This window comes from Gymnoscopelus braueri (genome assembly GCF_963280865.1).
Source record: "Gymnoscopelus braueri genome assembly, chromosome: 2".
Lineage (NCBI taxonomy): Eukaryota > Metazoa > Chordata > Actinopteri > Myctophiformes > Myctophidae > Gymnoscopelus > Gymnoscopelus braueri.
This window is the reverse complement of record NC_137604.1, coordinates 50,923,519-50,942,079: the sequence shown is the minus strand read 5'-3', so window position 1 is coordinate 50,942,079 and position 18,561 is coordinate 50,923,519. Positions and strand designations below refer to the sequence as shown.

The following is an 18,561-nucleotide window of genomic DNA, read 5'->3' as shown; positions in this document are numbered from 1 at the left end:
TTTTATACTTTGGCTATTCAAAAATAGCAGATATACAAGCTCATAGCGCGGCACCGAGTGCCGCACTATGAGCTTGTAGATCTGCTATTAAAAAAAATCGTGAACATTTGTGCAAATCTTTGAATATATATTATTTTAAAGCGAACATTTGAAACTCAAATCTTTGCTTCTGGGACTGGGGGGGTCCCTGGCACAACATCTTTTCAGGTGGGGGTCCGCGGTCACATACATATCAATTTGGGGGTCCTTGACTAGGCCACATGAGCACTGTCGTCTGTCTTTAACCTTGGCTATTTGAAAATAGCAGATCTCCAAGTACAAGCTCACAGTAGATCTGCTTTTTTTTTAATCTTGGGGAAAAAAGTAAAACATTTTAACAACACAAATCTGGTATGGTGGTCCTTGGCACAACATATTTTTAGATGGGGGGGTCACCGGGTCTGTGGACAAATCACAAAAACATATTAATTTGGTGGTCCTTGACATGAAAATGTTTGAGAACCACTGGTTTAAAAACATAATAACATTAGGAAACAAGCCCACATAAGCAACTACTAACTACACACTTTAGAAACAGCCCAAAAAACCTCTAGACCCCAACCCGCAACTATACAGAAAAACAAGCCCAAAGTGGATTTTAATGCAGACATGGCAACAATGGCAGTGTCTCAAGCGCCAAAAATAGCAGTTTTGTTTCAACGCGCGACACCGCTAATGCTTCTTCTTCTATGGGTTTAGCAGCACCTTGCATCCTGTGTTACAATACCGCCATCTTCTGGAGTTAACTCCAGAAGATGGCAGTAATGCAAAACTGGATACTGCAGTATCCAGTTTTGTCAGACAGCCTATCACATTATGGTTCTCTAACTTTCTTAATTTCAAGGACCCCCACTCCAGTATGGTATTTATTTGGCCACGGACCCCCATGCATAACCCCCCAGGAGTGTACAAATAGAACCAGATTCAGAGTTACAGACCTGTTGGTTCCTAAAAATCAACAATTTAGCTGGGGACCGCTTGGAACGCCCTCAGGGACCCCTGGGGGTTCCCAGACCCTACTTTGAGACCCACTGGCCCACTAAATCAGTCCTGTTTCTCTTAAGAACTGACCAGATATTTTACCCAATTCCACTGCACTCCAGTCTGCTACCGCCAGCTCTTCTCATTCTGTCAATATCTTTCCTTGCTGAAGTAAATTGCCTGCAGTTAATAAGAACATGTTACACCGTTTCTGGTACCTGACAATGTTCAATCACAGTCGGGTGCTGGAGTATATAATGTGGAGTCCCATTCAAGTTATTGGGTTAAGTTTGTAGCCTGGTCATTACAACTTCATCTTTTCTACTTCCTCCCCATGTCCTCTCATCAACACCCACTCTTTTTGTATTGTATGTAGTTACCTTCCTTATATCCTAATCCCACCGCTGCTTCCACTCTTTAACTTCCTTCCATACACACGCTTTCCTTCTTCTTAATTGTGATGTATGTTATACATCGTTATACTGTACAATGGTGTCCCATGGTGAAAATACAGTCTACAACAATGAGCTTGTAGATCTACAATAGTTTTTTGTTGAAAATGTTGGCCTATATGACATGCCCAAAATCAGGACGCCAAGTTGATAGTGGTTAACAGCTTGATTGGTTAATTTGTCTACTTTCTCATAATTACCACGTGCACAGAAACCCAAACAAGTGTTACTACCACAGTGCTTTGTTTATACTTTGCCATACACCACTGCTCCAGCATGCAGGATTTTGAAGGATAGGCCGATGTGTGGAAACATTTTTAATCCAGATTGAGTTGGATTGGTTCTATGCGGTCTGGACAAGGCTAAGGAATGTAACATATGATTAGAAGCACACTGCTCTTGCTTAGCAGCATCGGTTTTTATTCAAATTGAGAGACTGATACTGCTGAGCAAGAGCAGTGTGCAGGATTTTTGTTCATGAAATACTTTTTTTCATGATCGCTTCACAGTTGTCACTGTCCAACGCACCTGCATCTGAACAAAGTTCAGACTTGATGAAACCAATTTGATTACAATCTGGATTGTCTGATTATGGGTGTCAGTGTAAACATAAAATAACTACATGATTCCAATCAATGTTCAGGGTAAAGTCAGGTACAACTGCATCCACTTCAGTGGACAGAGAAAAAAAAGTTACAATTTGCAAAACTTTTTTTTATTCTTCATGCAGTTTTTCAAAAATACGTATCTCAATATGCATACATACACATATTCCATTTGACAATATGACAAATCATCAACGTTATCACTATATAAGAATCAAAATATGGTGTCACAGTTTTGGGTAACCATAGGCTTACTGCAATGGAAAAAACACCATGTTTTGATTGTTATTCAAATCAATACCTCATGGCTTATTCAAAGTAACAACTGCTTTGTACAGAAAACTCCCCAAATTGTAGTTGTCTTTCTAGGTAAGCTTCACTTCTGTCACTTCTGTCAGATTAGCCCTGGTTTATACTACAAGTTGTAGCAGGACTAGCGATCAGTCACTAACATAAACATTGCTGTGCTTGCTTCCTTCATCTTCTTGCCAAAAAGAGGCATATTTTCAATTAGACGAAAAAGCACATTTCCATATTGTGTTGATAATGGAGTCGAGTTGGTCATGGCCCTGAAAAGACCAACCTGAAGCGTGGTCAATGGTCAACTTTAATACCGTACAGTGAACAGATCTGGCCGAGACCTTCCCTACACCTCAATAAAATAATACATTCATCATGACAATCACTCACAGTAAATAAATAAAGACAGTGGTCACCCACTTGTTCTGATACATTAGTGTCATAAGAAATCCAGAAATAAACACAATCTCAACATAAAATATAAATAACTCACACAAGATTACTAATCTCACTTGTCAATGCAAAAATGTAAGACAACAAAAAAGTTGAATACTAAAACAGTAAGCTTGGGTGTATGAACTCGGAAGTTAAGCTGAAACTGTTCTGCAGTCAGCAAATGTTGGTAGGAACTAGGAAGTAACTCATTCTTCATGAACCAATTTAGAACCAGGAAAGCTATGGTCTAGTCCAGTACAATTTGTTGAGTGTAACACATTGGAACCGTAAACGGTCAATAGCAAAATCATGTGAAAAGTTAAAAGTTCTTGTCACATGTTCATGTGCCATAGATCACTTTTTCAACACTGTTATTGTGTTGTTTTTATTACTAAAACCGAATGCTTTCAGGACTATATGGCATTTTTAAAGTGCAAATAAATAAGTAATTTGTTTTGTAATACAAAAAAGAAAAAGGTGCCGTAATGGAAAAAGCACTTAATAACTTAAACTTTCACGAAAAATACATTTGAACGTATTTATTTAAACTGTCTTTTGACCTGTTGTGCTTCACCAGGCTGTTATCCTGACACATACTGTAGTATGGATTTGACTGTACACTATTTTGACCAGATACAGCCTGAACAAGGACACCTTTTACACCAATGACAGTGATGAAAATCCCATGTCAGATTTCTTCACCTCTAATGCCATGCATGATGGTGTGATGTTAACTTTGATAACTACGATTTAGATCAAGAAATCCTGTAGGTGGGCGTCCAGTCTTAAAAAAGGACAGACAGGGCTATAGAGACCCCCAACGCTCAGCAGGTGGAAACTGGTCTACTTCTCCCAATTCTGTGCGGAGCTCTTCTCCCAGAGTGAATGTCAACTTGTATCTCATCCGAACCTTCTCCTGCAACAACAACCCCCCCACACACACACACACACAAACACACACACACACAGCTTAGCTTCACAGCCTCTATAGCCAGTAGTGCTTCCTGGTATCATAATACCACCCAATGCTCAAGTCTGGCTGATTAATTGCATGCATTTGAAATTGGAACGTGCCTAATGTAGAAATCTGTACATGAACTGAAAATACTGACTTAATCATTGTCCCCTATGGGTGAATTAACACTGCAATCCATAACGTTTTTATTTTTGGCGTGAATAAAACTGTACTTGAACCAATATGTATTGCAGAGTATGTTACTACAATGTAATTAAGACAACTGCAGTGGTTGGAGGTGGTCTCCCCGCTCTTCTGTTGAAACATTTAGATCAAGTGGTCAGGTAGGACCCACTTCTGGTTGACAAGGGCTACCAGTGGTGTGTTCTAGGTTACTATAATTCTTCCCTCCCACACGCACGGCACGTGCACGCGCACATACGTGTGTATGTACACGCGCGCGAGGTCGCCGAATGAAATAACCGCTCTATTGTCAAGTAGTTAATGTGTGAATTACTTCACAACTCCAACGGCCAGCAGTCACCTCAAGACAATAGCCACACAGACATAAGCCTGCACCTCAGACGCCACATTATCACATGAAAAAGGCTATTTTAACTGAAGTTTATATTCTTGCTCCCCCAGCCGTTTTTTGGATGGCTACGCTTGGCTACGAAAATGTTCTGCAGGTCACACTATGTATACAGCGTAACACGGTAGAACACACCACTGAGGGGTACTGAATGAGACAATAAAACTCAAATGGAGACAACTCTTCTTCCCAAATGTGCACTCCCTTACAGCTGTAAGAGATTTGGCGCTCACGCAGGGCACCCGGATTTGAATCCCGGGTAGTAAATGAAAGTTATGGATTTCCAGCTTTAGGGAGGGAATTTAAATCAACAATGTTTAAATAAAATTCTCCAGGCACACAGCTTACCTTGAGAGGATTGGCCAGCAACATGACCTGAGTGACTGCAGCAGGGGAAAGGATAGGATTAAATGGAGCCAGATCTGTTCCTGAGGGCGGTTGAAGCCTCACCTTCATTGACTACAGAGCAGAGGAAGTAAGGGGTTAATGATGATGACAGAGGATCTGAAAAGTTTTTTTTTTTGGCTCACATACAAGCTGTGGTGGAAAAAGTACTCAGAAGTAAAAGTATCAATACTGCAATGTAGAAATACTCTGTTAAAAGTCCGGAATTCAAAATTTACTTGAGTAAAAGTACAAAAGTATTGGTATCAAAATGTAATTTAAGTACCAAAAGTAGAAAGTACTCATTATGCAGAAAGTCCCATTTCACAAGTAAGTTTTCAAATGTATCTACAAGCTCACAATGTGTCGCATCGCGACGCATTGTGATCTTGTAGATCGGCTATTTTCAAATGGCCAAAATGTATATAGGGTATATATATATAAGTAACTAATAACAAAAAGTATTCAAATAATTGTAGTGGAGTATAAGTATAGTATATGCCTATGAGATGTAGTGGAGTAGAAGTAAAAGTACTGACATTTTTAAATACTCCAATAAAGTAAAGAATCCTCAAAATTAGAGTACAGTACTTGAGTAAATGTACTTCGTTACTTTCCACCACTGCATACAAGCAATATAGTTTTGTTTTTATTTTCAACACATCAAAACTAAATGGTATGTAGCAGCCTACAGTCAGGTGAAAGCATGGCGATGCTGAAGTTACCTTAGGCACAGCTGCCTGCAAAACAACATTGGTGACAGCCAGTGGGGCCGTGTTAAGCATGGATGCCACCATGACCAGAACATCCGGTCTGCCCGACGGGCAATCTGTGGCAAAGTGCAACAGAACACGGATGCCATCTTTGTCATATACCGTCACTGGACACACTTTGCCTAAATAACAGAAGAGAAAGAAATGTTACTTTAATCCATTATTCAGGATATATAAACACTAAAGTCAGAGGTCAACACTGTTATGCCGTAAAGTAGCCAAGGAATGGGAACTGCAATTTCTTGTGGAAAATCACAATGGAGTCCTGCAAAGTCCACCTGTCAGGGATTTATTTTTCAAACCAATTGCATCGTCAAGAACAGCGGTATGGTTGCTTGCATGCAGCTTTCAAGAATCGCTCAGTAAAGTGTGTAGTCAAGTCAATCACACTTTAAAAACTCATCAATAAGCTATAAAGAAATGCCCCAATCCTGTTTTACAACCTAAGCATGCAAGGCTCTCACGTATGTACTCATACAGTATGTGTGCATCTGGTATAGCAGGTACCAGTGACCACAAGTGGATCTTTCTGGACATGTGGTGTGCAAGTAGTACATTTTGCACATGGGCAGGTCACACATAGTGTACCAATCATTATTCTACAATATGTCATAATAATTGCTCTTGTCCTTTAGAGCTTTCACTGCGTAGACAAAATGCAAAAGATGGAGCTCACACTAATTGTCACAAGAATCAATTCTAAATCTAATCCTTACCAATCTTTAACTTGAAATAATAACTACATAAACATAAGATTACCTAGACACCCTGGACATCTAGATTGTTGTCACATCATCCCTGGCTTCAACCTCAACCCTACAGTATATATTTACTTTATTATGTTATTATACTTAAAATACTTTTCTGTAACTCACTTGGTGTGATGGCATCCAGTGGAACAAAAACCTTGGCCAGGGAGATCTCATGCCCTCTGACTGGACTGGCTTGAATCAGAGGTAGGGTTGGAGACAGGGAGCGTAACAGAGGACTATCATTTGTCTGACTCCTAACTGGTGGTGGAACGGAGCCGCCTGGCGCCCCCACCAGGAGCAGAGGACTGGATCTTGAGGACGGCACGCCGTTACTGGAGGATAAGCCAGCGAGAGCCCCCAGATCCTCACCCAAATCCAGTAAGCTGCAAGGGTCCATTACACTAGGTGGAGAACAAAATAATGTGTCACAGATTTAACAAACACCAATACACAATGGAAGGAATTCCAACACCTGAAGACGCAAATGTGGAACTTAAAACAGAAGTTAAAACTGAACAGGTGGTGGAAAAAGTACTCAAATGTTTTACTTAAAAGGGTAGGGTAAGTGATTTACTTTGGTTAAAATAAGTGTTAAATACAGTAGCTGTATATTCTGATAGTACTCATTGCTATAGAGTGTTTGTTCAGTAAAAGTCTCCCATGTCTCTCCAACTCTTTATTAAACAGAAAATGTATTTTCAGTGCTCTCTCCTGATTGGCTTAAAACGTGTCACCTACCTGAAAATGTACTTTATTCTGTTTACTAAAGAGCTGGAGAGACCCCTGTGACCGAACAAACGCTCTGTAGCAATGCTAACTATCAGAATATAGTACTTTAACCTTTTTAAACAAAAAAATATCACTTACCCTACCTAGTAAAAGTATCAATACTGCAATGTAGAAGTACTCTGTTACAAGTAAAATTCTGGAATAAAAAAATGACTTGAGTAAAAGTACAAAAGTATTGGTATCAAAATGTACTTAAAGTACCAAAAGTAAAAGTATTTTTTTTGTTGTTGAAAATAGCAGATCTACAAGCTCATGCGTTCTTCTGAGCTTGTATTTTCAAATAGTCTAGGCATAAAATAGGGATACAGTGGTTAATGTATGTATGTATGTTTTATAATGTAATAATTTATATCTGCAAAGTAACTAGTAGCAAAAGTTTTCAAATAATTGTTGTGGAGTAAAAAAGTACAATATTTGCCCCTGAGATGTAGTGGAGTAGAAGTAAAAGTATAGACAATTGGAAATACTCCAATAAAGTAAAAGTACCTCAGTAAATGTACTTAGTTACTTTACACCACTGCTGAAGACGCAAATGTGGAACTTCAAACTGAACCAAATTGCTCACTTTTTAGGACAGTCCAGGTCTAGCATCGCGAGGTCCTGCAAACTGTGGTGAAGCGAGGCCGAGGCTGAGGCTGACACAGGCAGGGCAACGCTGGAGGGAGAGGGGGACGCCGCGTCGCACACCTGAGGTAGGATGGCTACGTTGATAGAAGGGGTAGAGGTGGTGGTGCTGCTGCATGACTGGGAGAGACAGGCTGGGGTCGCAGAGGTGACCGCACTGAGCGAGGGTTGTGGGAGAACGAGTGACGGCGAAGGCGATTCTGTGGGAAAGGGAGGCGTGGGGAAAGCTGTGTGTGCAGGGAAGGATAAGGTCGAGTCTGTTGTGGAAGACCGCTGGGGCAAAGCAGCTGGGGCTGAAAAAAAAAGGATGTCTGTATGGAGGGACAACGTAGAGAAGGCACAGTTCGGAAGGGAAGCGCTGCTGAAAAGGTCTAAATCTTGGCTGGTTTCCTGGAACAGATAATGTGAAAATACTGTTATTCATCAAGCGTAGTCTCAGCTACAACGGTTTTGACTTAAATGTTTGGGGGAAAAAAAGTCAAACCTGTGAAGATGTCAGCTGACTGTTCCAGTTTTCATCTTTAGGTATGTTGGAGTTGGATAAAGTAGGAACCGGGTCACCTACAAAACAAAGAAAACAAATGTATGCGTTCCTTCTCTCCTGAAATCAGCAACAAGCATCTTTAGATGTCTTTATGTAAACAAAATATAAAATAAACCTTAAGGCAATCAGCGAATAAGTTACAACACTGTCATTAACCCATTAAGACCTGAGGCCGATTCTACAAATGCCTTCTAAATCAGTAGTTCTCAAACTTTTTTGTGCCAAGGACTCCCAAAATGATATGTATTTCACCGCAGATCCCCCCCCCCCCCGCCCCCATATGAAAAGGTTTTGTGCCAGAAGAGAAGATTAGCGTAAGAAAATGCAGAATTATTCAAAGATTTTCAAACACTCAAGATCTTCAAAAAAAAATCAAAAATAGCAGATGTTTGAGCACGACACCCTGTGAGCGTTTTTCAGAGTTTTCTGAAAAACGTTTGCTATATATATATATATATATATATATATATATATATATATATATATATATATAGCTAAAATCTAAAATGACCCAGATGCTTTCCCGGTTTTAATGGGTTAAATGAAATATGAAAACCCCTCTAACATTAATATTGTGATAAGATCTATATATATAAGACTATATATAATATAATACAAAACCACCATGTAAATTACGGCGCTACCTAAAGATAAAAGATCTCCATCTAGCAGGGAGATTGCTGCAGAAGGTGAGCTGGGGCCTGGGCCTTGGAGGTGCGCAGCGGGAGCGGACCCGTAGAGCAGGTCGGCGGGGATGGAGAGCGGGGCGGCTGGGCTTGGCTGCTGGTCTGATGACCGAGAAGGGCTCTGGAGATCCAGACCTGCCAGGTCAATCAGGATCTCAGATTCTGTACTGCTGGTACTGGAGGGGTTGACGCCTGCCCAAGGAAGGTGAGTGAAACGGAACAAGGAGTTGGGAGACAGAGAGAACAGAGATAAAAATAGTATTACATTTTCCATGGTAGAGCAAAAAAAGAAGAAGCTAAATCTGTAGTATTTGTGATACAGTGACATGAAATTCATATACAGTAGGTAAATAAAGTATGGATCTGTGTGAGATTTCTGATCCTACATATCACCCATTTAGAGTGGGAACCCCTATACGTAACTATACATTTCAATCCGGGAACCCCTTTTGGGGTAGTTGTTGCTATGTACAGTATATGGCAACATACATTTTTTTGTTATTTTTGAATAAATATTTGACGTTTTTCAGAAAACTTAGGTCAGGATTTAGAAGGCGTTTTTAGAATCGGCCTCAGGTCTAAACGAGTTAAAAGCAAAAAGCTACATATAGCATCCGTATCTACCCTGTGATGATGGTGACAGTGTATGTGGCTCCTCTGTCTCTCCATTGATGGTCTGGCCCTCCACAATCATCTTATACAAGTTAATGACACGGGAGAGGTCATCACTGGCCAGCAGGATATCTCCTGGTGAAGGTAACATAGTTCAAAGATTAGTCTGGGAAAGGGTATTCAACAACAATCAAAGTCTCTGGTTCAAGTGCGGAGTCCGGACACAGGTGCTGCAGATTGCTAGTTCCTTGTCAGGCCGTGAGCTGGTTAACTCTGCAAATCGTGACTCAAGTCTGCTTTACACTCAAGCACTTCAATATTCCTCACCTAAGCTGCTGTCATTGTCTTCAGTCTCAGTGGCGAGCTGGAATACAGCCCTTCTGAGTTTGTCACAGTCACTGTACAACTCCTTTAGACAGAAGAAAGGTCGGGAAAAAATCAATTTAAAAAATCAGACCACTTAACTGACCATTTACATCTGCAATTCCTTCAAACATGAACGGTACCGCCATCTAAATGCATTTATGAGTCATCAAACTTGATAAACTTAACTTTAACTTAAAGAAACTGAATTAGTGATTCAGAAATTTCGAGAAATTTCATTACAGTTAGACAAAGGAGTCCTGGCACTTCGCTGAATTACATCTTTTAGGTTACATGTAACTCAATCTGGGAACCCATCGCCAAATGAAAAGGAAAAACAGCGCCCTATGCTGTTTTTGACTATCTCAGTTGGCTCTGGGAGGAAGTTGACGTAGCACCCGTGCGCAAGGAAACCGGGGTTTTGGTCTGCCTTCAGTGCATCACTTCCGGTGATGCGACTATGTTTTCATTCCCACTAACAATATTTCTACACGGAACACTAACACCACTTCTCCCAGAGAACATGGATCGTTTTGGTTATAAGCCCACTTGTTTCTATGATGAAAGAGCAAGTTAAAATGTGAATATCTTTCCGTGGTTTTGTCTGCTCCGCGGACGCTATTGTTAAATTAGTTTCGGTTTGTTTCGAGTGGGGAAGGATCGACGGACACATGAATCCCGCCCACTACATTTGATTGGGTAAAGCGCGGCCTGCTTCCTGATCTGAAGGCACGCCCACTTGAAACCAATGCGCACGGGTTGTCAACACGGCTACCGACAGATTCAAACGCAGAGCAGAATCTGTTCTTGAGAGATTACATGTAACTAGAACCTATGCCGAAAACTATTCAAGACTAATGTACATGATTTCAAACTGTATGGGTGTTAATATACGTAACAAAAAGCCCAACAGTAGCATTTTGAATCAGGCGGACAGGGATGCAAGATGTGTACAATTTGTAGTCCTGCAACATCAAAGACAAATTCATGTTAAGTGAATAAATAAATATATAATATAGATGCAATTTAAGTGGGTAATTTGAGACATAATGGAGACAAACCCTAATTAGCTCCTTGTCTCCATCTGTGGAGTCTTCTGTGTTGAAATGGGCCAACATTTCATTGAGGAGTTTGACACTGTTGTCGACCTCCTTCAAGGTGTTGTTTCGCTTAATGTCTCTCTTTGCTCTCAACTCATCCTGCGGGGGAAAACAAACAGACAAAAAAGAGCACCTTTACACCCTAGGGCTGACTTAGAACTAGAAGTGACTAAGTAGTGACAAGATGGTTGACCCAGAATTGTGGTGTTTATGCCAATGCTGGTCTAACTTGATTGTCTGCATAAGCAAGCACATGCTTGGTGTTGAAAAATAAGAACTGACAGATGGATTGTAGTACACACGGAGCACACGTTTGTGAATGTGACACACACACACACACACACACACACACACACACACACACACACACACACACACACACACACACACACACACACACACACACACACACACACACACACACACACACACACACACACACACACACAGGATTATGAAAAGTGGAGCCTGATTTAAACTATTCGACAAGTTGTAAGATTGCAGACAACACCAATGTACAAAATAAATATAAAGTAAGCATGAGACATTAAGAAGTGACGCAGCTGTCATAGGTTGTGCGCTGTCTAGCTTACAGATAGTCTAATATATCAGAGTGGCCAATATATCGGTCCGCTATTAACATTTTGTACCACATCGGGATTGTCGCCTAGGCAAAGGGTGGCGATATGACAGATTTTTATTTTTTATTTTATTAAAAATGTTCACTTATTATTGTGCACATTGCTGATTACTTATCTGGTGTTTCACATTTTGAGTGCAAAAAATAACATGTCAAGCACTACTATAGTCAGTAAGGGCTAAAGTAAAGTCAAAGAGCTCGAAATGTAAAACAGGGTCAACAATAAACATGGCCTGCCTAGAATCAAAAGGCATGTGCACAAACTGCACATACAGTGGAATCAGACGCCTTTTAAAAAGTTACAGTGTTCGCTGTATCAATTATAGATATCGAACTCTTTAAGCGAGAGAACAATCAGTCAGCCTTCTTCTTGTTCTCTAAAATATTTGTTATCGGCCTTGAAAGATCCAGATCAGACGAGACAACCTCTAGTCTAGATAGCAACAGTCCACAAGTGAGAGACTTGCCTCTTTCACCATGTTCTTGATGAGCTTGTTGGCCTCCTGCAGATCTTCCGGCTTTTTGCTCTTCAGTAGCTCTGCCAATCTCTGCAGCAAAGAAAAACAAAACAATCAGCATAAAAGGTGGTTTGACTGGTTTCCCACAGATGTCCCAGCCAAAGCCGCAAAGCCAAACTCAGCTCCCAGGCCTTGAAAAAACAAACTTCAATGATAAATCATCTCGAGTACGTCAAGATGTATGTTAAAAGGTCATAGCACACCATGATTAGTTTGATAAAGCACAACAAAAATAAAACAAATGACGTAGACATGACGAAAGTGGTTTCAATGTCGTAGATGCATGTCTCCACATGTTTTATCTGGGATACAGAACGCTTGGTTGCTGGGTATGATTTTATTTTCATTTTACCTTTATTTATACAGGTAAGATCTCATTGGGATACAAGGTCTCTTTTACGAGAGAGCCCAGTCCAGGTAATCGGGTGATTATGAGGCTTTTGACGTAGTTATCAAGATGCACAGCATGAAGGAACATGAGCTGTGGGTGGGAAAGATTTCCACCTGAAATCTCACAAGTCTGCTGAACTGAAATCTCAAAATTCCCGACATTGGGATATTTTCGGGTGAAATATTGTACATTTGCTTATTCAATCTAGCCCCTCCTTTTAATTCAATATTCTATGAATGTTTTATAGATGCATTAAACAAAGAATTACCTTGCTTTTCTCTTCATTTTCAAACACAGGGTTGTTGGGATGTAAGGGAGGCGATGGCATTAGTGTGCCATCAAGGGTAATATCTGGGTCAACCGAAACGATACCTGCAACATAAAGCACAAAAATAACTACAGTCAGGTCCGTACCGTAGGCTTGGGGGAGTTCAAATACAGAGTAAACGTGAATATGAGTGCCAATGCTTTTTCTTTGAAATGTGTGCCCCACAACAGGAGTAGCCTGGCTATTATGATGTGGCTCTGTAGGAGGCTTGCTGTATATCTGTCATTTATTTTAACTCTAAGAGATCGTTTTTCCTCCTAACACAATACCTTGGTACAAATCGAAACATGAAAAGTGCAGTTAGATGCAGAAAGAAAATAAGAGGCTCGCAAGCCTCGCGTGACAGAAACACCACAAGTGGCAGACTTTCAGCATAATCAATATCATTATCAGAGATCCACATGGTAACTAGCTACAGCATTATTGAACTCCGTCCTGTTTTTGTTTTATTGGTTCATTTAGCATAGACAATGGACCGTTCAATAACTATCCAGAATTAGCTACCAAGCTAAATGTAATCTCACAAGATGCATTGAAATGATCATACTGCACTTATATTTATAATGGTTCTTTAAAATAAGCTACAGAATGTGGTGTGAGGAACGTCTTCAGTCACGTGCATCTCACCCTGCTTCTTCAGCATCTCATATGCTCCAGAGATCTTCCCCTCGTCCGGTAGAGAGACGGTCCAACTGTACAGCATTTCAATCACCTTCGTCTTCACTTTCTCAGACACTCTGTCTCCTAGGTACTGGCAGTGGGAAAAACTAAATCATTACTTTGCATCGTATAACGATGGTGATGATCTGTGCTTCTCGGGGCACCAGATGAAACCGGCAGAAACCGAACCTTTGCCTAAATACTTACTTTGGGGGAAACCACTTTGATCAGTTCATTCAGAAATCGGAATTTTCCAACTTCACTGTGAAATCTTCTCCCGCAGTTCTTCATGCAAGCTTCTAGAACCTGTGAAAAGACACGATATGCCCTGAGGCCGATTCTACAAATGTCTTCTAAATCCTGTTTTCTAATTCTGCTCAAACATTTTTTTATGTCAAGGACCCCCAACATGATATGTAATTGTCCGCAGACCCCCATCTCAAAATGTGTGTTTCAGGGACCTACAGAAGCAAATATATTCGTTTTAAAAGAATACATATATATATATATATATATATATTCAAAGATTTGCACTAAGTTTCACGATTAAAAGAAAATAGCAGATCTACAAGCTCATAGTGCGGCACGAAGTGAGCTTCTATATCTGCTATTTTTGAATAGCCAAAGTATAAAATAATGTTTTTTTTTAGCTAAAATCTAAAATGACACAGATGCTTTCCCGGTCTGGCTTATCCCATTAAAACCTGGAACGCATCTGTGTCACTTTAGATTTCTTTGGCTATTAAAAAATAGCAGATATACAAGCTGATAGCGCGGCACTGAGTGCCGCACTTACGCACTATGAACTTGTAGATCTGCTCATTTTTTTTAATCTTGATTTTTTTTTTTTTCAAAAAACTGTCAGGATTTAGAAAACATTTTTAAGAATGGCCTCAGGTCTTAATGGCTTAAAAAGGTTATTTCCACTGAAACATACATTTAGGCTTTGTGTAACATACCATCAAGGCTTGTAAAGCCTCCCATTCCTGTGGAGACTGGATCTTATGAGCTAATAATCTCACAGATATCTGCGGGCTGAAGAAAAAAAACACATTATGGAGGAAATATTATCCGAATTAGGATCCAAATTCAAAAATATCAAAAGAAGCAGATCTACAAGCTCGAAATGCACCGCTTCGCGCTGCGTTTCGAGCTTGCAGATCTATTGCATTTGATGCTTTTGTGTGACGCTGAAGTATTGATTTATGAAAAAACACAAAAACTATTAGAATATGGAGATGAGAGGTTTCTGCCCGACGACAGCGACGATAATATGCTATATAGCAAAATGTAATGATCATATATCATTCAGTGGTGGAAAAAGTACTTTACTTATGTAAAAGTACCAATACTGCAATATAAAAATACTCTGTTACAAGTGAAAGTCAAGAATTCAAAATTTACTACTTGAAAATAGCAGATCTACAAGCTCACAACGCGGCGCGAAGCGACGCGTTGTGAGCTTGTAGATCTGCTATTTTCAAATAGCCTATGTATAAAATAGCTAAAGTGGTTAATGTATGTTTCATAATATCATAATGTATATCTGCAAAGTAACTAGTCACTTAAGTTTTCAAATAATTGTAGTGGAGTAAAAGTACAATATTTGCCTCTGAGATGTAGTGGAGTAGAAGTAAAAGTATTGGAAATTGGAAATACTCAAGTAAAGTACAATTACCTCAAAATTTTACTTAAGTACAGTACTTAAGTAAATGTACTGAGTTACTTTCCACCACTGATATCATTCATATACATTTAATTCATACATATATATATATATATATCCATCCATACCCCTCCAGCTCCTTATTGATTTGATCACAGAATCCCATAATGAACTCCCATTCCTCTTGTCTGTTGGAGGGATTGGTGGCTTTGTCTGTCAAAGAAAATCACACCAGCTACCATCAGGATGAATGTGACAATATGCATGGGAAAAAGCAAACAATTACTCTATTATTTTACAATTACATTATCTCATGACTGAAAATGTAACGACGATGTTTAGGTATTATCTGACCTATTCTAAACCTATGTCGCTGCTGTTCTACAATACAGCCAACCAGCTTTATGACTATTCGTGTTTATGGAAGACGCTTCTAAACATGTATTCTATCGCTAGTTTGACCACTTCAAATATTCTTTAATCTTAACATAAGTAATGACCAAAAATAGCTGATTTACAAGATCACAACACGTCTGCTGGATTCTATGGAATCTCTGAGACTCCATCATGATTTGTGTGCATGGGGTTCTCATCTTAAACAAGCTGCGTGCTTAATGATAGTTCCAGTTTAGTAGACCTTGTATTGTGAATTTGTACTTCCATGTACTGTTATGTACTGTCATGTACTATTCTCATGTCTTACTAAATAAACTACATCAATCAATCAATCAAAGACTGAGAACTTTAATCCATGCAATATGTCAGGTTACTAATTACTGTGAATACAGGGTTGGTTTGTTTTATTGATCATAATAAGATCTTTTAACTTGATGCAAGTGAGGTCAAGAAAGATTGGAAGTTAAGGAATGTCATCCATGATTGTCAGAATGTCTATGACTTCTCTTTAGCTTTGACCAAGGACCTCAATGGAAACAAGACCGCAAGGACGTTTTTGGACGGACCTTTTAGACAAAGTCTTATAAATATAATTGTGATTTTTTTTTTGCCTGATAACATTTTCAATCAAACTGTGTGCTGCTGAAGATATACAGCCTTATTCTGTATTAAAGCCAGCTAGAATGCAGATATACAGCATTATTCTGTATCAAAGCCAGCTAGAATACAGATATACTGTGCTGCTGAAGATATACAGCATTATTCTGTATTAAAGCCAGCTAGAATGCAGATATACAGCATTATTCTGTATTAAAGACAGCTGAAATGCAGTGAGGATAACAAAAAGAACAAAAGCAGGTGTCAGTGACAACCAGGTGACGTGAATGATGCTAAAAACAGGCTACAGGCTAAAAACAAATACCAACTTGTGAGGGATAGCAAGAAAATAGAATTGTACCCGACTCTGTAAGTCATTTTAAGAGTGTTGTTTAAAACAAAACATCGAGGAATAGTATGTCAAAACACACTCCATGTTGTTTGACAACACTGTCGTAAAGCAGGACATTATACAGGGGAAAGCATTGGCATGTGTTTCTAAGCAACCTGCCAAACACCACCGGCTACATCGCACGTTATTAACATGTTAGTTATTATATGTTTAAATGGCGTGAAAATAGGTTGATTTGACGGAGTACTCACTGAGCCAAGACTCCAAAGACTCCCCATCTTCACCCGCCATGTTTTCTCTCTCTCTGTCTGCCTCTGTGTGTCTGAGGCAAACAACGCGTGACTGTGTGTGGATCTGAAAACTCTGCCCTCGTGTGGTCAGAGACGGTATCATGCCACATTGGCCTACTTATAATATATTAGCCTGGCTGCCACTATAAATAAACTGTGTGGCTTTAAATCAGTTGTGTAAAGTAACTAAGTACATGTACTCAAGTACTGTACTTAAGTACAATATTTGAGGTATTTTTTACTTTCTCCAGTATTTACAATTTTCAATGCTTTTACTTCTACCCCACTACATCTCAAGAGGAAAATATTGCACTTTTACCCCACTACAATTATTTGAAAACTTCAGTTACTAGTTACTTTGTAGATTTTGATTATCATAGCAAAACATACATTAACCTCTTCAGCCCTATATGTATTTCCGCCATTTGAAAATAGCAGATCTACAAGCTTGTGAACATGTAGATCGGCTATTTTCAAAAGATTTTTTATACATTTTGAACTTGTGAAATGGGATATTCGCACAATGAGTACTTTTACTTTTGGTACTTTAGTATATTTTGATGCCGGTACTTTTGTACTTTTACTTATGTACATTCTGAGTACTTTTACTTTGGTACTCAAAGTATATTTTGATGCTAAAAAGTTTGTACATTTCAAGCTCCAAAACTACCACCCCACACACACACACACACACACCCCATACTCTACCGCCACCCCACCTCCCACACCACATGACATACCCCCCCCCCCCCCCCCCTCTGTCATACTTTAACTATTCGGAAAACAAGCCGATCTACAATGTGAGCTTGTAGATCTGCTATTTTGGAAAAAGCTTGACAATCTTTGGAAAATGTTAGTACTTTTACTTTGGTACTTAAAGTATATGCAATACTTTTGTACAGTTCAAGCTCCAATTTAACACTAATGGTGTGTATATTGGTCAACATAACCCCACACAACTCATGACACTTTCCTCCATCTGCCTGCACTCTCCTCTTCACTCTCTTCCACACTCCCAATCAGGGTTGCCAGATCTGCTTATTATAATTTCCCAGCAAGATTTTATTTTATATAGATTTGCTATTTTCAAATAGCTGATGTATAAAGTGCTCATGTGGCCCATAGTCACTTCTTTTGGGCTGGTTTTCCTAGACCTGGTTGCTTGTTTCTCTCACAGAATCTGGCAACACTGCTCCCAATTACTTTGGATAGTTGACCTCATTCCACATAGTGCTTTGCGGCACACACGTTATGCAAAAGTTCAGCCAATAAATCGAGCAGACGGGTCGGATTAGCCAATCAGGGACTTATACTGGCTTAGCAGCACAAACGTGATGTGACGCTTCGCCAATCCGCGAAGCCTACATACAATCTCCCAAACACACCCGGTATTTCAGATTTTAAGGAAGACTTCACTACACAAAATTAATTGAATGATATTTAACTAGAAAAAGTGCTCGGAGACCTGTGACAATAACAGTAGGTTATTGTGGCCTCCTAAAGTTAAGAAATGGTATTGAGGAAACTAAGGGGAAACCATGTTGAAACAATGGACCTATTGATTTGTGTCAAATGTGTTCTTTGTAAAGTCATCACATTATGTGATGATAACTAACAAATGAACTGATATGATTCATGTTTACTACCTATTTTACTATTACTATTTTGATGTTGAATTCCATGAAAAACCACCTGAGGAGCCAACTAGGATGTGCAAGAATGTATAATTAGTTACTA

At 39.5% G+C, this 18,561-nt stretch overlaps 1 protein-coding gene across 3 annotated transcripts; it reads right to left on the bottom strand.

Moving 5' to 3' along the window:
* Positions 1–2,170: 2,170 nt before the first annotated feature.
* On the bottom strand, positions 2,171–16,869 carry gga3a (golgi associated, gamma adaptin ear containing, ARF binding protein 3a). 3 transcript variants are annotated; one of them, XM_080419215.1, is made up of 17 exons: positions 16,786–16,869; positions 15,318–15,402; positions 14,483–14,558; positions 13,731–13,829; positions 13,491–13,614; positions 12,804–12,907; positions 12,094–12,174; positions 10,948–11,085; positions 9,851–9,932; positions 9,536–9,658; positions 8,870–9,103; positions 8,166–8,242; positions 7,623–8,071; positions 6,392–6,669; positions 5,469–5,638; positions 4,708–4,818; positions 2,171–3,728 (listed from the first exon to the last, which is right to left on the bottom strand). In XM_080419215.1, exons 1-17 carry the CDS (start codon positions 16,823–16,825, stop codon positions 3,618–3,620), a joined length of 2,382 nt encoding a protein of 793 aa, XP_080275341.1. In that variant the 5' UTR covers positions 16,826–16,869; the 3' UTR covers positions 2,171–3,617. The 3 variants fall into 3 exon arrangements, with proteins under 3 accessions (XP_080275341.1, XP_080275342.1, XP_080275343.1); XM_080419216.1 differs by having other exon boundaries at positions 15,318–15,424; positions 16,786–16,810; XM_080419217.1 differs by lacking the exons at positions 15,318–15,402; positions 16,786–16,869 and having other exon boundaries at positions 13,731–13,851.
* Between the last annotated feature and the right edge of the window lie 1,692 nt (positions 16,870–18,561).

What these genes read in the sequence shown, in the direction of transcription:
- gga3a (XM_080419215.1), bottom strand. Translation starts at nt 16,825, where the DNA reads ATGGCGGGTGAAGATGGGGAGTCTTTGGAGTCTTGGCTCA. An exon ending in TCAAAGTGGTTTCCCCCAAA is followed by an intron (nt 13,615 to 13,730) that starts GTAAGTATTTAG and finishes TCCCACTGCCAG; the next exon opens with TACCTAGGAGACAGAGTGTC. An exon ending in AAAATGAAGAGAAAAGCAAG is followed by an intron (nt 12,175 to 12,803) that starts GTAATTCTTTGT and finishes TCTTTGCTGCAG; the next exon opens with AGATTGGCAGAGCTACTGAA.